General features: G+C 39.2%; 1 protein-coding gene across 2 annotated transcripts in view; it reads left to right on the top strand.

Annotated features, from left to right (window-relative positions):
- Nucleotides 1-1,065: 1,065 nt before the first annotated feature.
- NLN (neurolysin (metallopeptidase M3 family)) overlaps nucleotides 1,066-25,096 on the top strand; it is a 106,256-nt gene continuing 82,225 nt past the window's right edge. Inside the window, exons 1-3 of one of the 2 annotated variants that reach the window (XM_006870982.1) lie at nucleotides 1,066-1,091; nucleotides 5,115-5,374; nucleotides 16,304-16,452. In XM_006870982.1, the coding sequence (XP_006871044.1) occupies nucleotides 5,143-5,374; nucleotides 16,304-16,452 (381 nt within the window). In that variant the 5' untranslated portion in view covers nucleotides 1,066-1,091; nucleotides 5,115-5,142. Of the gene's footprint in view, nucleotides 1,092-5,114; nucleotides 5,375-16,303; nucleotides 16,453-25,096 lie in introns of those variants that run through there. The other variant, XM_006870981.1, reaches the window with a different exon arrangement.

Genomic DNA, 25,096 nt, shown 5'->3' with positions numbered 1-25,096 from the left:
GGTTCCGACTCGATGGCACCTGACAACAACAACAATGCTACCAGAGCTTTTTATTGCATAAGCTACCTAAAATGTACCATCTTTGATTTCCAGTTTCATTTTCTTTAAAGTAGAACAAGGAATTAATGGCACGTATAACTAATCTTAAGGAGCTCTGGTAGCATAGCGGTTATGAATCGGGCTGCTAATCTCACGGTCAGCGGTTCAAAACTACTAGCTGTTCCTGCGAGAGAAAGTTGAGGTTTTCTGCTCCCATAAAGATTTATAGCCTCGGAAACCCTATGCCGGGTCAATATGAATCTGAACCAACTCCACAGCACATAACAACAACAATCTAAGTTCAAAACCCTTATCAACTTTCATATTTTCCCCAGTGTTTTATACCAGCATTATTGTTTTTTATGACTAGAAAAGTAGCATTTAATTTTATCACCAAGATTATCAGAATGTATAAGAGAAATTATGTTACTTTCAACAACTACATATTTTAGTTACTCATTTAAATAAGGCAGCATTCAATATCATATTCGTACACAGTTTTACTGTTTTCTCAGGGCTGATGGGAGAAGCAGAGTGGCATCCACTTTCCTGAGTATTCCAGACAACACAATAGGCCTGCAGTAGTTTTAAGGGCCACCTGAAATCATTCTGTTCAATTCACAGCATAAATCAGGAAAAGTTATGTGAGCCATGGACCAGACTTTAAAATTTTAAAGTTCCCAGCAGAAGGACCCAAAAATCTGCTCCTGCAAGCCGCTGAGGCAGTGCACCAAGCAGCCTTGGTGGGGGTAGAAGGGAGGACAAGGAGGAAGAGAAGCGGGAGCCAATTCCTGTGGAGTCTGGCACCGTAGACTGGCAACCTGGAAAGGAGCAAGGTGGGCTATGGCGAGGGCTGGTGAGAACGGCAGGATGCATGGCCCCAAATGCTATATATCCCAGCATTTTAAAAAAAAATGAAATTTTAATTGTGACTTTTTGTAAAAAAAAAAAAAAAAGTTTTTTTTATCCCAGAAACAACAAATCACTCCCCATTCTTTTGCATATACTAAATATTTAAGCTGCTTAATAACAAGTATTACAGGCATAAACAGGTTTTGGAACAGAATTGATCTATGGTGCGTGTATAATTCAACTAGTGGAGAAAGCAATTTGAAAATATAATTAAAAATAGTGTACCACCTAGTTGTAATCGTCCACCAGTGTGGCTTACAGACAGAGGCATCCATTATTGCAGAAAGATAGTGATGGGGATTAGTATTCAGGTCTCTCCTGTCTAAAAACTGCCTTCTTCCTGTGCCTCAGCCCTTCCATTTATACAGCTTTACCTCTCCTAATTTTCACAGCCAAATCTGTAGAGGATTGCTTAGGTGCATTCTCTCCAGTTCTTTACCATCTTCTCAACTTCTTCATCATAGTAATCTGACGTCGCCTACCACTCCACTGAGGCTACTTTGGGCAATCATCACTGACATTCTTGTTCTACATTCAATAGAGATTTTTCCGTCTGTCTTGCCATTGGTGCATTTGGCACTGTTATTCACGCCCTCTCTTTTTCAAGGCTTCCTTTTCATAGTGTCCTAGAAACTATCCTTGTTATTAGGTGTCATTGAGTCGGTACTGACTCATAGCCACTCTGTGCACAACAGAACAAAGCACTGCCCAGTCCTGGGCCAACCTTATAATCGTAGATAGCACCTGAGCCCATCACTGCTGCCTCATTGGGGGTTTTCCTCTTCTTCTCCGACCTTCCACTTTACCAAACATGATATCCTTCTCCAGTGACTGGTCCCTCCTGGTAATGTGTCTCCATGTATATAGATCTTGTTTATTGTTTCCATGGTGAGGATTTTTGTGTTTTTTTACATTGAGATGCAACCCATAGTGAAGGCTGTGGTCTTTGATCTTCATCAGTAAGTATTTTAAGTTCTCTTTACTTTCAGCAAGCAAGTGTAACAGGCATAAACGGGTTTTAGAACAGATTTGACCTTCGGTGAGAACCTATCCTAGCTTGTTTTAGTTCCTGCTGCACAGATTGCCACAGGTAAGACCTTGTTGCTCAACTCTCATTCTGCACACTCCTTTGGGCAGGTTTATCCAACTTTCTAACTTTAGTTACTATTAATATTAAGGAATCCCACTTGAATGTGTCACAGATACATCAAACATGGCATGTCCAAAACGGAATTTCTCTTTTTTTCAACCAGTCCCCTCTTCATTCTATGATCCCTGTATCAGTAAAATCTGTAACCATTCATCTGCCCAGTTCCAAGCCAGGAACCTGGACATCATCCTTGACTCTCTAACTTCACCTTTCCAACCCCACATCCACTCAGTCACAAAGTCCCATTAGATTCCACCTCCTGAGTATATCTTATTATTGTTAAGTGCCACCAAGTTGGTTCTGGCTAATTGCAACACTTAATAGGGTTTCCAAGGAATGACTGGTGGGTTTGAACCTCCACCTTGCAGTTCAAACTGACCTTGAGGTCTAGTGCTTATCTTATAGCGTCATTGCAATTCATCCTAGTTTGTAGTTTGGTCTGCCATGATCTTTTATATAATGGCATGATCATTATAATAACGATTATAACAGTTTCCCTCTAGAATGGTCTCCCTTTTTCAAATCTCATATGGACATTATGAGTCAGAACCAACTTGATAACACACCTAACAACAATAGTTTGAGCGATTTCTCAAAAAATGCAAATCTTAACCAAATCTTAATCCCTCATTGATTAAAACCCTTTCATAGCTCCCCTGCCATTGCCTACAAAATAAGATGGAACTCTAGCAATTTCCAAGGTTCTTCATTTTCTCTGCATGCCTTTTCAGCCTTCTCTCTGCTTATAGCCTGTGGATAGTTCCTATAAATTGTTCAAGTCTCAGTGTGCTCATTGCTCCTTCTAGAAAATCTTCCTTGATAACCGTGTCTCCCAGGATGAATACCCCTTTAGAGATCATTCAGACTTTCCTCTCCCTACTCCATCACAGCACTCATTTCAGTGTCATAGAACTTGCTATTTCTTCATTATCTTCTCCATTATGTACAATAACATGGCCCGAGGGAGTCTGCCATTATATCACCAGTGCTTATCCCAGTAGATAGATGCATTGTATATGCTTATAAAATAGTTGAGTGAATAAATTTAAGCAAATCATTTAGTCTCTCTGAGCCTCGGTTCTTATTGAAGAAAAAGAAATCTTGTCCTGCCAAACTTAAAAGGTTGTTTTGAGGTTTTTGTAAGAGAGTAGGAAGGAGCCCTGGTGACACAAGTGGTTAAGTGCTGGCTGCTCATGAAAGGTTGACATTCAAGCACACCAGCTGCTTTGCAGAAAAAGATGTAGCAGTCTACACCCATAAAGATTGTTGTTGTTAAGTATCGTCAAGTTGGTTCCAACTTATAGAGAACCTGTTTAGGGCTTCTGAGGAGCTGCTGGTGGGTTGGAACCTCCACCTTATGGTTCCAATTGACATTGCAGTCCAGTGCTTATCCCACAACAGCACACAGGACTCCCTGTAAAGATTACAACCTATGGGGCAGTATATAGGTTAAGCTCATGAGTCCTAAATCCATACTTCTTGGTATTTAATATTAATTTCCAGCATTAAACTAGTTCTGTGTTCTTGCACAAGTTATTGAATGTCTTCATGCTTTTGTTTCCTCGTCAGTAAAATGAGAGTAACCATGATACTTATGGTTATTCTTTTAAGTTGTTGTGAAGACTAAGTGACTTTCTACTTGAAAAGCATTTAGAACACTGCCTAAGTATGCTATAAATATTAGCTTTTAAATACATTATATATGTTGTTGTTAAGTGCCGTCAAGTTGATTCCAACCCATAGTGACCCTGTAGAGGGTTTCCGAGGAGTAGCTGGTGAGCTTGAACCACCAACCTTGCAGTTCAAATGACTTTGCAGACTGATGCATAAGCCCACAGTGCCACTCCAGGACTGACATTATATATGGTTGGTGGTGGTTATAGCGGTTCCAACTCATAGCGACCCCTATACAGGGTTTCCAAGACTGTAAATCTTTACGGGAGCAGAAAGCCTCATCTTTCTCCTGCGGAACAGCTGGTAGTTTCGAACTGCTAATCTTGCAGTTCGCAGCTTGATTCGTAACCACTACACTACCAGATATATATATAAGCTCTAAAATAATACACAAATGTATGGTGTCAATATTATTAATTTGATTGTTTGTTTAGAGGGTAAAAAGTATTAATATTACTATTCTTAAGAATTTTTTTTCTTTTTTCTTTCTGCCATAGATATATCAGAGTTTATTTTCCAAGTCTTAAATTCTTATTGCCCTTCTTGATTTATATAAGATATATTTAAAATGTGTATATATGACTTTTTTCAGTATAAGAAATTTTTAGATTTTATTCATTTATTTTTGAGTATATATACATAGTAGGTAGAACACATCCCAGGAAAAATATTTAAATCAGAAAGATTGCTGATTTGATTTATAAAGGACAATTATTATGTATCTAATACCTAGCTTTATTATTTTTTAAATAAATTTTTAATTGTGATTAAAAAATATATAACAAAAACACATACCATTTCAACATTTTTTGCATGTATAATTCAGTGACATTAATTATAGTCATAATGTTGTGCAACCATCACCACTGTGTGTCTATAAATGTATCTATCACTTTAACAGAAACTTAACATCCTTTAATTAGTGATTCTTTCAATGCCCCTCCCTCCTGCCCCTTGGTAGCTACTAAATAAACCTTGGCTCCCACACATTTGTATGTTTATATATAATTTAATTAGATAAAGTAAACAATTTCATGTTTGGGAAGTATGAATCTCATTATAATTATGTTATGCAAGAAAAATGGAAAATAGAAGTATATTTACTTTTGAGACTCTGAGGAGGCTTCAAAAAGTTTGTGGAAAATGGAGTTGAAAAGATAGTGGAATTTTTCCACAAAGTTTTTTAAGTTCCCTCATATCTGTACATCTGAAAGAAATTTACTCAGTTTTTACAAACGTTCCTTTTAATTTTAAACTTAATTAAGTAATGCATATTTGTTTGTTGACTTTGAGTCAACAGAAATTCTTAATTTTTATTTTTTCTCTGATTCTGTTTTAGGGTTGGTGGTTCTAAGATCTTACTCAGAATGACGTTAGGAAGAGAAGTGATGCCTCCTCTTCAGACAATGTCTTCCTTTACTGCAGCTGGCAGAAACGTTTTAAGATGGGATCTGTCGCCAGAGCAAATTAAAACAAGAACTGAGGAGCTCATTGTCCAGACCAAACAGGTGTATGATACTGTTGCAATGCTCGATATTGAAGAAGTGACTTATGAGAACTGTTTACAGGCACTGGCAGATATAGAAGTGAAATATATCGGTGAGTAGGACGCAGAGGTATATCGATTTTCATTTTGTGAGCATCATAGACCGTTTTATGCTTTTTGTCTTGGCAATCAGTTTTCCAGTTTTACAAGAGATTGGTTTTTACATACTGGCTAATTTATTGCTTTGAATTAAATTACCAAAGATTTAAAATTTTTATGCTGTTGACAAAAGTGCTATAAAATACACACTCTACTCATACTACTATCTGGAGAGCATTTTGACAATATAGACAGTCAATTTTTATTATTTATAGTGATTATGTTCTCTAGAGTCACTTCAAACTGAATTAGTGAATACTGACCGGTGCTCCTAGGAGAAATAAGGGGCTTCAAAAAGTTCACAGAAAAATTTCATTATCTTTTAATTCCATTTGTTCATGAACTTTTGAAGCCCCTTTGTGCAGAGTCACGTTTCTGTGGGTCTCTAGTCACAATATTTTTATCATTCAGTTGATACACATACCTTGTTTTGTATGTGTTTCTGTTTATAGATACTTTGTTGCTGTGTTATTGTTAAGTGTTGTCAAGTCGTTTCTGACTCATAGTGATCCTTTGTAGGATTTCCAAGGAGCTCCTGGTAGGTTTGAACCACTTACCTTATGGTTAGTAGTTTATCCTACAATGACACACTGACTTAATAGATATTGTTGATTCATTATCATTGAATTAATGACCAGCAGCAATATACCTCATGGCTGAAAAGGTATTCTCTCTGTAAGGCACATCACAGCCTTCTTATACTTAGGAATGCTAGCCAGCAGTTCACTGCTACTCTTGGAGACCATTTTAAGTAGCAAAATCATCGGCAAAAATGCAAAAACAAAACATGGCATTAAGTAGACCATAACATAGACCATAAATAGGGCCCTGCTTTATCGTATGACAGCTGAAATAAGGAAATGTCTTCAGCCTCATTTGAGAGGACTGTGTGCATGTCTGTGAATTAACACAACAGTACTGTAGTATTGATTGTGGAGTTGCAAATACATTTCATAAAGTAGCAATTGCAAATATGGAATCTGTCAATAGTGAGAATTAACTGTGTCAAAGTTTTTTAAAAGAAACTAATACCTTAGTCCAGAAGTCCCAAATATAAATACTTGTTCTAAGGAATTATTGTATCATCTGAAATATAGGCAAAATCTGTGTGTAAATATTTAAGTTGTTGTTGTTATTAAGTGCTGTCGAATCAGTTCTGACCCATAGCAACCCTGTATAGGGTTTCCTAGGAGCAGCTGGTGAGCTTGAACTGCCGACCTTGCAGTTCAAATGGCCTTGCAGTCTGGCGCATTAACTCAATGTGCCACACCAGGACTCTAAATATTTAAGTAGGTCTCATCATATTAAAAAGGAGCTCTGGTAGCGTAATGGTTACGAATCGGGCTGCGAACCTTAAGGTCAGCAGTTCGAAACTACCAGCTGTACCAGGGAGCAAGATGAGGTGTTCTGCTCCCATAAAGATTTACAGCCTCAGAAACCCTGTACAGGGTCACTATGAGTCGGAACCGACTCCATGGCACACAGCCACCACCATCATATTAAAAGCTTAGAAACAACCCTTAAACATCAACAGTAGAATAGCTAAGTAAATTATGATCCATCCTTCCTCTGTAGCACTATGCAGCCATTAAAATCATGTTCTGGAGGCAATTTAATGACACAGAAAGAAAACTAAGAGAAGATATGCAAATTTTATTAATGATGAGTACCTTAAGTGGTAGGTTTACAGTTGATTCTTATTTTCCTTAGTGTGCTTTTTCTTCTATTTTTCAAGTTTCCTAAAATGAACATACATTATTTTTTATAATAGATATATTAGGCCCTTTAAGTTAAGAAATGAAGACTGATTTGGCTTACCTATAAGACTTGGAGATATTTTGTAGGATAAGTACAGCTACGGAATATTGACTGTGTGTCCAGCCCTCATGGAAACATATGGTAGCTGTAGAACTGGGTGTCACATGCATTTTGGGCTTTGGAAGGTTGTTCAGAATCCAGCATACCTCTAGTGACCTGGTAACCTCATTGCCCTGAACACCTAGAGTTCCCTGCTCTGTGCTCTATTGTTATAGGGACTTGGCTAGTTTCTCTCTTAACTCTTTCAGTACTTCTCTTTCAGTTTCTGTCCCTACTACCAACTGCTTCACTCTCACTATTAACCATGAAATCTTGTTGCTAGTCTTGAGTTCAAACACCTGATTAAAAAGAGATGGTTAATCTAATTAAGCAAAGTCTAAAGAGACCATATATATTGGCTCCCTTTTCAGCAGAACTTTTAACTTGATGTGCTTCTCCCACCCTGGATTTTGGTTGTCCGTAAACTAGGTACTGACTTCTACAACCAACATGATGAATCAGCCTGGTAACTTACACATTTGATTAATAAGAATTCAGGGGTGAAAAAACACTTTTAAATATACTTTAAATTTTGTGATATTTGTTCTTGCTCATCTGTAAATGTATCTTTTTGGATTGTACTTCAACACTCTTAGTTTGAGAAGAGATGTCTTTGAGACTAAGTTTTCAGATCAGTGCATGTTTTCAGAGTTCATTATGCCTTCTACAACAACCCAGTTTGTCTGGTGTCAGGTGCTGGGCATCAGCATTGTTTATAGTTTGGCAGTCAGTGCAAGAACTCTGGCTCCAGGTCTTTGTGGCACAGAAGACCTGGAACCAGACTTTCAGCATTATTCTTTGTTTAAGGGTATATTTCTGGTAGCATAGTGGTTACTAATTGGGCTGCGAACTGCAAGGTCAGCAGTTCGAAACTACCAGCTGTTCTGCGGGAGAAAGATGAGGCGTTCTGCTCCCATAAAGATTTACAGCCTCGGAAACCCTGTACAGGGTCACTATGGGTCAGAATCGACTCGACGGCACTTAACATTTTATTTTATATCCACCACTTGTCTGTCAGTTGTCATCCTGTGGTGGCTTGCATGTATTGCTGTGATGCTGAAAGCTCTCCTACCAGTATTTTTAATATCAGCTGGGTCACCCATAGTGGAGAGGTTTCAGCAGAACTTTCAGACTAAGACAGACTAGGAAGGAGGAGAAGTACACTACTTCTGAATGTTTTGTTGTTGTTGTTGTTACGTGCTGTCGAGTCGGTACTGACTCATAGCAACGTTATGCACAGCAGAATGAAACACTGCCCTATCCTGGGCCAATCTCACCATCATTGCCACGCTTGAGCCCATTGATGCTGTCATTTGGCCAATCCATCTCGCTGGGGATCTTCCTCTTTTTCTCTGACCCTCCACCTTACCAAACATGATATCCTTCTCCAGCGACTGGTCCCTCCTGACAACATGTCCAAAGTATGAGAGACGAAGTTTGGCTGAACATTTAGCCACTGAAAACATGAATGGCACAGGAGGAAACAATCTGTGGAGAAGGACATTATACTTGGCAAAGTGGGGGGTCAGCGAGAAAGAGGAAGACCCCAGATGAGATCACCTGACACAGTGGCAGCAGCAATGGGCTCAAACATAATAACCGTTGTGACTATGGTGCAGAACCAGACAGTGTTTCATTCACTTGGGTAATGGGTCACTATGAGTCAGAACTGACTCAACAACACCTAACAATAACAACAAACATATTTGGAGAATGCGGTTTCTTGACAACCGTAGAAACCTTTACTGAAAAATAAATGAAAAACTTACATTTGGATAATCATTCATCTGTTGTTCTTATTAGGTGCCATGGAGTCGGTTCCTACTCATAGTAACTTTCTGCACAACCAGAAAAGAACACTGCATGGTCCTGCACCAACCTCACAATCATTGTCACATTTGAGCCCATTGCTGCTGACACTGGACCAGTCCATCTCATTGGGAACCTTACTCTTTTTTCACTTACCCTCCAATTTACTAAGTATGATATCCTTCTCCAGGGACTGGTCCCTCCTGATAATATGTCTGAAGTATGAGAGACAAAGTCTGGTCATCCTGGCTTCTAAGCAGCATTCTCGCTGTACTTTTTCCAATACAAATTTGTTCTTCTGGCAGCCCATGGTACTTTTAATATTCTCCTCTAATACCACAACTCAAATCATCAATTCTTCTAAGGTCTTCCTTATTCTTGTCCAACTTTCACATACATATAAGGCTATTGAAATAACATGGCTTGGGCCAGGCCCACCTTAATCCTCAAATTGATAACTTTTCTTTTGAACACTTTAAAGAGGTATTGGACCACAGATTTGCCTAATACAGTATGTCATTTGATTTATTGACTGCTGCTTCCATGAGTGTTGGTGATGGATCCAAGCAAAATAAAGTGTTTGACAACTTCTATCTTTTTTCCATTTGTGATGATGTTATTGATTGCTCCATTGGTGAGGATTTGGGGTGCATCCCATACTGGAGGATATGGTCTTTGATCTTCATCAGTGAGTGTTTTAAGTCCTCTTCACTTTCAGCAACTAAGATTGTATCATCTGCATATCATATGTTGTTAATGAGTCTTCCTCCAATCCTGAGACCATGTTCTTCTTCATATAATCTAAATTCTCACATTATATGCACAACATATATATGAGTAAGCATGGTGAAAGAATACAACTCTGACAAATACTTTTCCTGATTTTAAACTATTCAGTTCCCTTGTTCTGTTCAAATAACTGCCTCTTGGTGTGTGTACAGGTTCCTCATGAGCACAAATAAATTTTATGAAATATTCATTCTCTGAAATGTTGTCCATAGTTTGTTATGATCCAGACAGTCTAAAGCCTTTGCTTAGTCAATAAAATACAGATGAACATCTTTCTGGTATTCACTGCTTTCAGCCAAGATCCATCTAACAGCAGCAATGATATCCCTCACTCTGCATCCTCATCTGAATCTGGCTTACGCCTCTGGCATTTCTTTGTAAATGTACTGTCGCAGCTAAATATTATCTTTTGCAAAATTTTACTTGAATCTGATATTAAAGGTGTTGCCCAATGATTTCTGTGTCCCATTGGATCACCTCTCTTTGGAATGGGTACAAATTTGGATCTCTTCAGTGAGTTGGTCACGTAGCTGTCTTCCAGATTTCTTGGCATGAATGAGTGTCTTCAGTGCTGCCTCAGTTTGTTGAAAGATTTCTATTTGTATTTCATCAATTCCTGGAGCCTTGTTTTTTGCCAGTGCCTTCAGAGCACCTTGAATGTCTTCCTTGAGTACCATTGGCTCTTGATCACATATTAACCCCTTGAAGTGGTTGGATATTGACCATTTATTTTTAATCCAATGACTCTATGTATTCTTTCCATCTTCTTTTGATGCTTTTTTGCATCATTTAATATGTTGCCCATAGGATCACTCAATAGTGAAAGTCGAGGCTTAAAATTTTTCTTCAATTCTTTCCACCTGAGGATTTCTGAGGCTGTTCTTCTCTTTTGGTTTTTGAATTCCAGGCTTTTGCACAATTCATTATAATATGTGACTTTGTCTTCTTGAGCTACCCTTTGAAATGTCTGTTCAGCTCTTTTACTTGCTCAGTTCTTGCATTGGCTTTAGCATCTACACAGGAGAGTAAGTTTCAGAGTCTCTTCTAGAGACATCCATTTTGGTCAGTTCCTTCTTTCTTTTTCCTTTTGCTTTCTTCATGTATGATATTCTTGATGTCATCCCACAACTCTTCTGTTCTTCGGACATTAGTGTCTAATACATTAAAGCTATTCTTGAGATGACCTCTAATTTAGGTGGGATATGTTCAAGGTCGTGTTTTGGCTTTCATGGACATGTTTGAATTGTTTGCAGCTTCAGTGTAACCTTCAAATGAGCAATTGATGGTCTGTTCCACAGGCTGCCCCTGGTCTTGTTTTGCTAATGATATAGAACCAAACAGGAAGTTTTCAAAAATAACATGAAATGCATAAACATCAGTATCCTATGCATTAGTGAGCAGAAGTGGACTGTATCAATGATCTTGAATCTTACAATCACATGGATTTTTCTATGCCAGGAATGACAAATATTAGAGGAATGGTGTCACATTCATTATCATAAAGAACATTTCAAAATGTATCCTGACGTACAATGCTGTCTTTGTTAGGATAATATCCATATGACTACAAGGAAGGCACAATCGAAAGCCTTTGCATAGTCAGTAAAGCACAGGTAAACATCTTTCTGATATTCTCTGCTTTCAGACAAGATCCATCGGACATCAGCAATGATATCCCTCATTCTACAGCCTCTTCTGAATTCGGCTTGAACCTCTGGAAGTTCTCTGTCAATATATGATTGTAGCTGTTTCTTTATTATCTTTAGTAAAACTTTACTTGCAGGGGATATCAAAGAGAGTGTCCGATGATTTCCACATTCCTTTGGGTCACCTCTCTTTGGAATGGGCACAAATATGGATCTCTTCTAATCAGGCGGCCAGATAGTTGTCTTCAAGTTTCTTGGCAGAGACAAGTGAATGCCTCCTGTGCCGCCTCACTTTCTTGAAAGATTTCCTCCTTCAGTATCATTGGCTCTTGATCATAGCAACCTTATGCACAGCAGAACGAAACACTGACCCATCCTGGGCCAACCTCATAACTGTTGCCACGCTTGAGTCCATCGATGCTGCCACTTGGCCAATCCATCTCCTTGGGGGTCTTCCTCTTTTTCTCTGCCACTTGGCCAATCCATCTCCTTGGGGGTCTTCCTCTTTTTCTCTGACCAGTGACTGGTCCCTCCTGACAATATGTCCAAAGTATGAGAGTCGAAGTTTGGCCATCTTGGCCTCCAGTCACTGGAGAAGGATATCATGTTTGGTAAGGTGGAGGGTCAGAGAAAAAGAGGAAGACTCCAACGAGATGGAATGGCCAAGTGGCAGCATCGATGGACTCAAGCATGGCAACAGTAGTGAGGTTGGCCCAGGATGAGTCAGTGTTTCGTTCTGCTGTGCATAAGGTTGCTATGGGTCAGTACCGGCTCAATGGCATCTAACAACAACAACACAAGAAGACTAGTTAACACCACTGTTATTCATATTTACACACTAACCTCTAAAGCCAGGGATGATGAAATTGAAGAATTCTACCAACTTCTACAGTCTGATATTAATCAGACAGTCAAGATGTGTTGATCATTACAGATGATTGGAATGCAAAAGTTAGAAACAAAGAGGAAGGATCAGTCTTTGGAAAACACTTCTTGGTGATAGAAACAATGCTGGAGACCACATGATAAAATTTTTGCATATCAATGACTTATTCATTGCAAATACCATTTTTAAACAGCATAAAAGATTACCATTTGGAATACACAGAAGTCAAATTGACTACATCTATGGAAAGAGACAGTGGAAAAACTTCATGTCATTAGCCTAAAGAAGGCCAGGGGCAGACTGTGGAGCAAGCCATCAATTGCTCATATGCAAGTGCAGACTGAAGCTGAAGAAAATTAAAACAATTGCATGACAGCCAAAATATGACCTTGAATATATCCCACCTAAATTTAGAGATCCTCTCAAGAACAGATTTGATGCATTAGTCACTAAAGACCAGAAGAGTTGTGGGATGACTTCAAGAACATCATACATGAAGAAAGCAAAAGGTCATTAAGAAGACAAAACTGAAAGAAAAGACCAAAATGAATGTAAGAAGAGACTCTGAAACTTGCGTTCCAGAATAGAAATGCTAAAGCAAATGGAAGAATTGAGGGTGTAAAAAAGTGGAACAGAAATTTTCAAAGGGTATCTCGGGAAGACAGAGTCACATATTAAAATGAAATGTGCAAAAACTTGGAGTTAGAAGACTAAAAGGGAAGAACACGCTCAGCATTTCTCAAGCTGAAAGAACTGAAGAAAACGTTCAAGCCTCAACTTGTATTATTGAAGGATTCTATGGGCAAAATATTGAATGATGCAGAAAGCATCAAAAGAAGATGGAAGGAATACACAGAGTTACTATACCCAAAAGAAGTGGTCCATGATCACCTACTTCAAGAGGTAGCATATGGCTAAGAGTTAATGATTCTGAAGGAAGAAGCCCAAGGTGCATTGAAGGCATTGGCAAACAACAAGATTCCAGAAATTTATGGAATACAAATCGAAATCTTTCAACAAATTAAGGCAGCACTGGAGGCACTCCCCCATCTATTCCAATATATTTGTAAGACAGCTACCTTATTGGAATAGATCCGTATTTGTGCACATTCCAAAGAGAGGTGGCCCAGCAGAATGCAGAAATCATCCAACAGTATCATTAATATTACATGGAAGTAAAATTTTGCTAAATATAATTCAAAAACAGCTCAAACCATACATTGACAGAGAACTTCCAGAAGTTCAAGCTGGAATCAGAAGAGGACATGGAACAAGGGATATCATTGCTGACATAAGATGGATCTTGGGTAAAAGCAGAGAATACCAAAAAGATGTTTACTTGTGCTTTATTGAATACACAAAGGCTTTCAGTTGTGTGGATCATGACAAACTATAAATAAAATTGCGGAGAATGAATATTATAGAACCCTTAATTGTGCTCATGAGGAACCTGAACATAGACCAAGAGGATGTTGTTCAAACAGAACAAAGGAACATTGAATGGTTTAAAATGAGGGAAATTGTGCATCAGAATTTTATTCTTTCACCATATTTATCTAATCTGTATGCTGAGCAAATAATTTGAGAAGCTGGATTATATGAAGAAAAACGTGGCATCAGGATTGGAAGAAGTTTCATTAACTACCGGGGATATGCAAATGATACAACCTTGCTGCTGAAAGTGAAAAGCACTTAAAATACTTACTGACGAAGATCAAAGACCACATCCTTTGGTATGGGTTGCACCTCAATGTAAAGAAAACAAAAATCCTTACCACTGGACCAATAAATAACATTGAAAGATTGAAGTGTTCAAGAACAAATACAGAGAGCGGGACCCTACCCAGAGAAGCAGTGACGCCAGAGATAGAGGCAAAGATTATGACGTGGAGAGATGGAGTGGCTAGGGACTACAGACCCAGAGAGAGAGAGAGAGAGGGGCTGTGTGCTGATGATTCAGGGGCCAGGCTTGGTTGATGATGCTTGGAGGGGATTGTAACCATGGCAATGAAAAGATATATGATAGGATGAATGTAAAACTAATGTTCTCCCTTGTAAGCTATCATATAAGTCACAATAAAACATTAAAAAAAAAGAACAAATACATCGATTTGAGGACTTAAGTATACCTCATGCAAACCATGATATCTTCAGTAGCCTCATATGCATTTTAATTTGGCCAGTGAATAAGGAAGACTAGAGAAGAATTGATGCATTTGAGTTGTGGTGTGAGAGGAGAATATTAAAAATATCATGGCTGCCAGAAGAACAAACAAATCTGTGTTGGGAAAAGTACAGCCATAATGCTCCTTAGAAACCAGGATGGCCAGACTTCGTCTCTCATTCTTTGGACATATTATCAGGAGAGACCAGTCTCTGGAGAAGGACATCATGCTTGGTAAATTTGGAGGGTCAGTGAAAAAAAGAGGAAGGTCCCCAATGAGATGGATCACAGTGTCAGCAGCAGTTGACTCAAGTGTAACAATGATTGTGAATTCACTGCAGGACCAGGCACTGTTCATTCTGTTGTGCATAAAGTCAATACCATTTCAGTGGTACCTAACAGCAACAGTTTGGAGGTTTTCTATTGGCTCTTTGCACAGATGTAGTCAATTTGATTTATGTGTATCCCACCTGGTATGGGCCATGCCTATGTATAGTTGTCTTATATGTTTAAAAAACTATTCACAGTGAAGAAGTCATTAATCTTCCAGAATTCTATCATGTGATCGCTAGCATCATTTCTATTACCAAGGCCATATATTCCAACGACGGATCCTTCCTCTTTGTTTCCAGCCTTTTTATTCCAATCACCAATAATTATCAATACATCTTGATTGCATGTTTGATCCATTTCAGACAGAAGTTGGTAGAATTCTTCAATTTTATCATTAATAGCTTTAGAGATTGGTGTGTAAATTTGAATAATAGTGGTCTTCCTTATAGGCGTATGGATATTATCATATCACAGACAGTATTGTACTTCAAGACAGATCTTGAGATGTTCTTTTTGATGATGAATGTGATATCATTTCTCTTCAATTTATCATTCCCAGTATAGTAATCCATGTGATTATCTGAATCAGAATGGCCAAAACCAGTCCATTTCATCTCACTATGCCCAGGGTATCAATCATTATGAATTCCATTTCATTTTTGACAACTTCCAATTTTCCTACATTCATACAATCAGTCCATGTTCTGATTAGTAATGGATGACTGCATATTTTTCTCCTCATTTTGAGTTTGTCCTTTAGAAAATGAAGGCCTCTAAAGCTTTACTCCATTTGTGTAATCATGGTCAGCTCTACTTTGAGGCGGCAGCTTTTTCCCAGTTGCCTTCCAACCTGAAGGTCTCATTTTCCAGCACTGTATCTGACAATATTTTGATACTATTCGTAATGTTTCAGTATTCAATATTTAGGGGCTTGTGTGACAGTGTTGCACTACTAGTCATAAGATTTTCAGTGGCTGAACATTCATAAGGATTCCATCTCTTCTTCCTAGTCTGTCTTAGTCTGGAAGCATAGCTGAAATTTGTCGACCACTGCTCATCCTGCTGGCATTTAAAATACTAATGGCATAGCTTTCAGCATCACAGCAACACAGTGTGACAAACTGACAGCTGAGTGGTGGATCATACATCTTGTTTAGTGTATTTGACTGAATACTGATTTTAAAAGTCTTGGTGGTGCAAATGGTTATTGCACTTGATTGCTAACTGGAAAGTTGCAGGGGTACCTCAGAAGAAATGTCTGACCACCTATTTTTTAAACTCAGCCATTGAAAACCCTGTAGAGCACACATCTACTCTGACATACATGGGGTCACCATGAATCTCAATTAACTCATTGACTACTAGAAAAAAGTTGTGATTTTTTTTTCTCTGTCAACAGTCGAAAGAACCATGCTAGACTTTCCCCAGCATGTCTCCTCTGACAAAGAAGTAAGAGCAGCAAGTACAGAAGCGGACAAAAGACTTTCTCGTTTCGATATCGAGATGAGCATGAGAGAAGATATATTTCAGAGGATTGTTCATCTACAGGTAAATGATGTTTTAAATCCCTTTAAAAGAAAAAGTAGAACTACACAAAAATGTAATAACTTGGAACCAGCAATAAAATGTATTTGAATGTTCCTTGATTTTGTTCTGATAATTATAATGATAGGACATGTTACTGTTATTAAATACCACAGAGTTGGTTCTGACTTATAGCGACCTTGTATAGAGTTTCTGAGGAGCAGCCGGTGGGTTTGAACGCCAACCTTGTGGTTTACAGTCCTGTGCTGATCCCTACAGTGCCACATTATGTTGAATTTTTAATTACATTCACTTAAAATTAAACACCAGAGGTAGATAAATAGAAATGTATAATAAAGCTAGGGTTAATTAACCATTATGAACTTGATGGTTCAATGTAAAAACATCTTTCAATTTTCTAAATATTACAAGGTTTACATTAGATCAAATCAACTAGAAGCAAGTGCTGTTGAGTTGGTTATCTATGAATTGCTTGTGTTTTGGCCATGATATTGATGAATGCTATTACTACACACCAGTCATATCTGTCTGTCATCCTTACAGTTTTCAGGACTCACAGAAATTACGGATAATGAATGTTCTAGGTGGGTCTGCCTTTAGTGTTTTGGCCTTTTCAATCCCCAATCTTGATTTGCTTTGTAACATTTTGATCATGTCTTTGCTTTAAATTTTAATGTTTATGATACCTCAGCAGTCTGTTGGAAAACAAATGCTTTACAGTCCTGAGCATTTTTATTTAATTTTGCATGTTTGTTCCTGCAAAATCTCAAATACTCTTACGTTCTTTGTTAGCAAATTATGACCAGAGGAAAAATAAAAAATTTTAAGCAAAAATGTTTATTAGGAACTCATTTATAGAATTTATAATCAAGGTATGTTTTTCATGTCAGATGAGCATTTTTCACACCTTAATTTGTCATCTACATGGCTTTAATAGTTCATCTTTGGCACTATACTGTGTCTTCACACAAACAGCACACACCGTCTAGGTTGGTTGTCAGTTGCTCCCCCTGCAGGTCCTTTTGTAAACACACTGCTAATTTTACTTTTTTACAGCTATATGTTGGAAAAATAAAACTGGCATAATTATTCTTTACTTGCTAAATTGTTCTCTTTTCTCCTTTGGCCACAGCTATTATTCCATATGACTTGAATTGTGACCTTTACTTATCTCCTATTTTTATTTCTTCTCAAAAGTAATTTCCTTTCTAGCTCTGTTAGATAAGTATTTTAGAACCTTTTCCTAGAATTTCTCTTTTCCTTTGCCTATGTCTTTTCCCATCCTGACTTCTAAGTTCTCCTTTGTATGTCTAGCCTCAAAAAGGTAATTCAATTTTAATGTCATTAACTTTAATATTTTTATTACTGTTTCACCTTCTCTGATTCTTATAATTGTTGCCCATTAGTATGGAATATTGTTGCTTCAGATTCCTTGTTACACTTCTCACTTCTCCCCTCTTTTTAATTGTATTTTTGATGAAAGTTTACACAGCAAATTAGGTTCCCATGTAACAATTTCTATATGTATTGTTCAATGACGCAGGTTACATTTTTTACAATGTGTTAGCATTGTCATTATTTTCATTTTGCTTGTTCTGTTTCCATTAAACTATGTTTCTGGCCCCCACTTACCTTCTCATCTTTGCACTTGGGTAAATATTAACCATTTTATCTCATGTAGATAACTGTGTACTCACTGATGATACTGTTTCATTTTTGAACCAGTATATTATTTGACTGACAGGTGACCTCTGGGAATGGCTTCAGTTCCAATTTAAAGGATATGTCAGGGCAATAATCGTGGGGTCTACTCTAGTCTCTACCAGTAAGTCTGGTCTTTTTGGAAACTTGAGGTTTGTTCTACATTTTTCTCTCACTGTCTCTGGGTCTATCTCTTACTATACTTTTAAATTTTGTAATGCTTGAGACTACTAGAACAAAATTTAGGGACAAATTCTTGCCTCTAACGTATCACAGTAGACTAGCATGGTGTTGTTTTTAAGTGCTGTTGGGTCAGTTCCGACTCAACCATCCTGTATAGGGTTTATTAAGAGTGGCTGTCTTTCCCCTTATGAGTGACTGTGAGCAGCTGGTAGATTTGAACTGCTGACTTAGTTAACAACCCAACTCATAACCACTACACTACCAGGGCTCCAACAAAGAGGTTGTTGTTAAGCACTTTCATGTTGACTCCAACTTATAGTGACCAGTATAGGCTTTCTGAGGCTTTTAAATCTTTGTGGGAGCAGAAGCCTCATCTTTCTCCCATGGAGTAGCTGGCAGACTCGAACTATAGACCTTGTGGTTTGCAGTACAGTGTTTATCGTATGGAGCCACCACACTCCTACAATAGAGGTTAGCTCTTTATATAAGTGAAGAAACTGAGGCTTGGAAGTGGAAATTTTCCACAAGTCACAGAGCTCATTGGTAAGTGTGTGCCAGAAATCATGCAGGTGTTACATTAGACTGCTAAGAGAGGGAGGTATCACATTTGATTCTATTTTTGCACCTCTGGCATAGTGCCTGGTACAAAGTAAGCATTCAGTAAATGCTCACTGAACCAAAGTAAGAAACTAGTTACTGAAAGATTCAGAAAATAGGCCTTTAGTAGTTCATGCTGGAACACGGTAATCTAGAATGCAACGAAATAAAATGAGGGATCTTTGTTGCAAACAAATTGAAAAACAATTTCTAGTGAAGTCCTGGTGTGGCACTGCTGGATAAACACTGAACTAATAACCACAGGATCGGTGCTTCAAACCCACCAGCCACTCCTTGGAAATGCTATACTAGGTCGGAACAGACGACAACAACAAACTCTTAAATTAGAAGGTCAAATATTAAAACTCTTTTAAGTTCAGATAGATTCTGGTGAAATGGTGAAATAAACAAATCAGCAGTCCTACCCTCCTTTACAAATATAAGAAATACAAGGAAACAGTGTTGGATCTTGAGGGACTCGAAACAGTGCTAAGAACTGTTGCAGCCTGCTATGTGCTAAGAAACAGTCATTTTGAGTGGAGATTACACCCACAGCCAATAGAGTGCAGACTGGGACTTTGATAAGCAAGGCAGACCTTTCCCAGGGTTCATTTGAAATACTCCAGTACCTCCCCCATGGAGACACTGTGGCTTCCTATGGCACATCTCTATGGAAGGCTTCTGCAGTGGAGTCTGTTCCCATTGTAAACTTTCTGAGAGCCTGCATACCCCAAGCTCAGGACTCAAACCAACTTAGAACAGACCTCACAGGGAGTCATTTCAGATCTGTCTGCTCCCACTTTCAGTCTGTGCCGAGGTCTGCTGACTGAGGCTGCTGTGTGCTGTAAGAAGCAGGTATGTTTAGTGGATAGGAGCCTTGGTGGCACTGAAGGATAAGCACTGGACTGCTAGCCACGAGGTCGGCAGTTCAAACCTACCAGTTGCTCTGCAGGAGCACAATGAGGCTTTCTGCACCCATAAAAATGTTTAGCCTTGGAAGCTTCATACAGATTCACAATGAGTTGGAACTGACTGGATAGCACTTAACAACACTAACAACTCCCCCCAACATTCTACTTAGAGAACTCTAATAAAAGCAAGGCTGACTTCCTTCACTCAGACACTGTCACCTGCAAGCCAGCTGTGAATTGCTACTGAAGGCCCTGCAGTGGAATCTGCTCTCATAGTCAGCACTCTATCTGCCCGGCTGGGTATCCTGAAATTTATAGGACAAACCTCCCTGGGGTTCAATTACTGTTAGTCTGCTGAGGACTGCTGGCTGAGGCTGCTGTGTGTTGAGTGGGGGCTGCAATCACAGCCAACATGCTGTAGGACAGGCTCTGATCCCAACAAAACAGACCTCCCTGGGGATCCGTATTCAGAGTGTGACTACCCCTCCCCTAACTGCTCTCAGCTGCCACACTGATAAGAACTCCTATAGAGGGTTAGCGTAGTGGTTATGAATCGGGCTGCGAACCTTAAGGTCAGTAATTCGAAACTACCAGCTGTTCCATGGCAGAAAGATGAAACTTTCTGCTCCCGTAAAGATTTACAGCCTCAGAAACCTTGTACAGGGTCGCTATGAGTCAGAAGTCACTCCACGGCGCATGACCATATGGAGCTCTGGTAGCCTAGTGGTTGTGAATCGGGTTGCTAACCTCGAGGTCAACAGTTCGAAACTACATTCCACAGAAGAAACATGAGGCTTTCTGCTCCCGTAAAGATTTTACAGCCTCGGAAACCCTATACAGGGTCGCTATGAATTGGAACCGACTCAACGGCACACCACCACCACCATAGTGGAGTCCTGGTGTGGCTGTGCATTAATGCACTGGACTGAAAAGTCACTTTGAACTGTAAGATTGGCGGTTCAAGCTCACCAGCTGCTCCTCAGAAACCCTATACAGGTTCACTATGGGCCTAAACCTACTCAATGGCACTTACCAACAACAGTAGTAGAATCAAAAGGTGTATTGTCTGGGCCACTGTGGCTCTGAAACCAAAAAAAAAAACAGATCTCTCTGGGGAGTACTAGGACCTCTTCCCCATAAGAAGGAGGAAAGTCAGCCTGCACCTCTGCTGACTCCTAGCTCAGATACAAGTGGGCCTCACCCAGCAGGGAAGGACAGCACCCAGCCCTGACATTAATAAACAGACGAGGGACTGTGCCCCTGGTGGATATTGAACAGTACTTGGTATCTCACCTAGTGCCAGTGCCTGCTAGTGGGCAGACTGCCCATAATGTGTTCCGGAGAGATTGAAAGTTGAAAGATGAGATCTGGGTCCCTCAAGTCCCAATTGAACCAGGGAGAGAGAAGGCGCTATCACATAGGAGAGGAAATGATAAGCAAAAGCGGAAAGCAGCGTGAGCAAAAACTGAAGAAATCTGAGAAAGGTAACAACCTCTAAAATTCATAAAGCACACAAAGAAAAATGACCCACCCAAGTGAACATGACAAAGGGTGTGAAAGCGCATTTAGGGATGACCAAATAATGAAAAAATCCTCACAACTGGGACCAATAAGCGACATCTTGATAAACAGAAAAGATTGAAGTTGTCAAGGATTACGTTCTGCTTGAATCCACCATCAACACCCATAGAATCAGCAGTCAAGAAATAGAATGAGTTATTGCAGAACTCCTCAAAGTTTTAAAGACAAAGATGTCACTTTGAGAACTAAGGTATGCCTCACCCAAACCATGATTTTTTTTTTTTTTTACTTTTTATGGTGAATTAAGTGAAGGTTTACAGACAAGATCATCAATGTTACATTCAACGTATCACACACTTCGTTCCATCTCAATGATTACAATTCCTTCCATGCAATAGCTCTAATCCCACTTCCTCCTTGTGATTCCTATTTCCATTCTGCCCACCTACCCATCTACTTTTTCTCTAGGAACATGTTGCCCTTTTTATTTTGAATGACTCACCATTCCATGGTGAGCATACCTTACTAGTGTTGTTGTCCCCCTATATACCTATCTACTGCTTGGCTGAAAATTGGGCCCTGAGGGTGAGTTCCTTTCCAGACCTGATGGGAATTTTGAGTTTAGTTCCACATTTTCTCCCATTCTAACCAGGACCTCCTTATGTTATCCCTTTCAGAGCAATTTGCAGTGAAAGCTGGGCACCATCTAGTTTTTCTGGTCTCAGAGTCATAGAGACTTATGTTTACATGTTTCATTAGTCTATTGGACTAATTGAGAATCTTCAATTCTCATCACTCTTGTTTCTTCCACACATGGAGATTCCATTAGTTGTGTCTTAGATGGCTGCTCTGTTAATTCTTTATTATGCATTGAGTGACGGTTAACAGACAAGATACAAGACTTCTTTAAAGTGTTGAAGAGCAAAGATGTTAGTTTTATGAGTAAGGTGTGCCTGACCCTAGCCATGATATTTTCAATATGCTTTGATATATGTGAAACTTGGACAGTGAATAAATAAGACTGTAGAAGAATTGGTGCATTTAAGCTATGGTGTTGGAGAAGTATATTTAAAGGAGTCCTGGTGTGGCCTTGTGGGTTAATGTACCAGATTGCAAAGCCGTATGAACTGCAAGGTTGGTGGTTCAAACTCACCAGCTGCTCCTCGGAAACCCTATACAGGGTTGCTATGGGTCGGAACCAAGTCGACAGCACTTAACAACAACAAAGTGCCAAGAAACAACAAGTCTGTGTTGGAAGAAGTACAGCCAGAATGTTCCTTAGAAGCCAGGATGTCCAGACTTTGTCTCTTAATCTTTGAACATATTATCAGGAGTTATCATATCAGTCCCTGGAGATGGACATCATGGAGGAACCTTGAAAAAGGTCAAAACTCTCAAAGATACGGATTGACACAGTGGTAGCAAGTATGGGCTCAAGTGTAACAAGGATTGTGAGGACAGGGCAGTGTGTTGTTCTGTTGTGCATAAGATGACTATGATTCAGTGCCACCCAGATGGCACCCAACAACAACAACAGTGATTTCATATATTAGTATGTGCTTCTCACAGTGTCCTCATTCAACCTCTGGCTCACACCAATGCAGTGAGTCTTGTGATAACAACTTGAGTTAGTAGTCAACAAACAGGCTTTTCTGCATTCCTTCAGTTCAGGAATGCAGGATATTGCCTAAGAATGCCCCTGCCTCAATAGTAGGTTAGAAATCTAATAATACGGTAATAAATTGAAAGACAGAGATGTAAAAAGCAAAAGAACTACAAAAATAATGAATTCAATTAAACTAATTCTACTTCTATTTCAGCTTTTGAAATAGACTTATTATACTCCGTGGTCTTCTTATATTTCCTTGTTGTTAAGTGCTATTGAGTCAGTTCTGACTCATAGTGACCCTGTACTGGGTTTCTGAGGAGTGTCTGATATGCGTAAACTGTTAACCTTGTGGGTAGCAGTCCAGTGCTTATCTTATAGTGCCACACCAGGTTTCCTACAGCAAATTTTAAATTTCTGAATCAATTTTTCTAAACAATATTCAGAGTAGTAGATTATCTTGATCTTTTCTAACATAGACCTTTTCCAATAGTCATTTTTACTTTGTAATATGGAGTCCTAGTGTGATGCTCTGGATTAATCTCTGGACTGCAAAGTTTGTTGATTGTTGTTGTTAGGTGCCATCGAGTCGGTACCGATCCATAGCGACCTTATGCACAGCAGAACGAAACACTGCCCGATCCTGGGCCAACCTCACAATTGTTGCCACACTTTAGCCATTGATGCTACCACTTGGACAATCCATCTCACTGGGGGTCTTCTTCCTCTGTTTCTCTGACCTTCCACCTTACCAAACATGATCTCCTTCTCCAGCAACTAGTCCCTCCTGACAATATGTCTGAAGTATGAGAGATGAAGTTCGGCCATCCTGGTCTCCAAGGAACACTCTGGTTGCATTTCTTCCAACACAGATATGTTGGTTCTTTTGGCAGCTCATGGCACTTTCAATATTCTCCTCCAACATCATAACTCAAAATCAATTCTTCTACAGTCTTCCTTACTTACTGTCCAGCTTTCGCATGCATATGAGGTTATTGAAAATACCATTGTTAGGGTCAGGCGCACCTTAGTCTTCAAGGTGACATCTTTGCTCTTCAACACTTTAAAAAGGTCTTGTGCAGCAGATTTGCCTAGTGCAATATGTTGTTTGATTTCTTGACTGCTGCTTCCATGAGTGTTGATATTTGATCCAAGAAGAATGAAGTCTATGACAACTTCAATTCTATGCCTCTTGAATTTTAAATACCAGCAGGGTCACCCTTGGTGGACAGGTTTCAGATGAGATTCCACATGAAGACAGACTAGGAAGAAGGAGTGACAAACTACTTCAGAATATTTAGTCACTGAAAGCCTTATAAGTAGCAGAGAGACACACCAGGACATTGTTGTTGTTAGGTGCCATCGACTCGGTACCGACCCATAGCAACCTTATGCTCAGCAGAATGAAACACTGCCCGATCCTGGGCCAACCTCACTACTATTGCCACACTTGAGTCCATCGATGCTACTACTTGGCCAATCCATCTCGCTGGGGGTCTTCCTCTTTTCCTCTGACGCACCACCTTACCAAACATGATATCCTTCTCCAGTGACTGGTCCCTCGTGACAATATGTCTGAAGTATGATAGACGAAGTTTGGTCATCTTGACCTCCAAGGAGCACTCTGGCTGCACTTCTTCCAAAATGGATCTCTTGGTTCTTTTGGCAGCCCAAGGCACTTTCAATACTCTCCTCCAACACTGTAACTCAAAAGCATCAATTCTTCTACGGTCTTCCTTATTAACTGTCCAGATTTCTCATGCATATGAGATTATTGAAAATACCATGGCTTGGGTCAGGCACACCTTAGTCCTCAAGCTGACATCTTTGCTCTTCAATACTTTGAAAAGTTCTTGTATAGTAGATTTGCCTAATGCAATACATCATTTTATCTCTTGACTGCTGCTTCTGTGAGTGTTGATAGTTGATCCAAGAAGAATGAAGTCCTTGACAGCTTCACTCTTTTCTCCGTTGATAGGAATGCTGTTTATTGGTCCAGTGGTGAGGATTTTTGTTTTCTTTACATTAAGATGTAATCCATACTCAAGGCTGTGCCTTTTGATCTTCAATCAGTAAATATTTTAAGTCCTCTTCACTTTCAGCAAGCAAGGTTGTATCATCTGCATAT

Source organism: Chrysochloris asiatica, unplaced genomic scaffold, assembly GCF_000296735.1.
Source record: "Chrysochloris asiatica unplaced genomic scaffold, ChrAsi1.0 scaffold00157, whole genome shotgun sequence".
NCBI lineage: Eukaryota > Metazoa > Chordata > Mammalia > Afrosoricida > Chrysochloridae > Chrysochloris > Chrysochloris asiatica.
The sequence above is the reverse complement of the archived record's forward strand: the minus strand, read 5'-3'. Positions and strand labels throughout refer to the sequence as shown.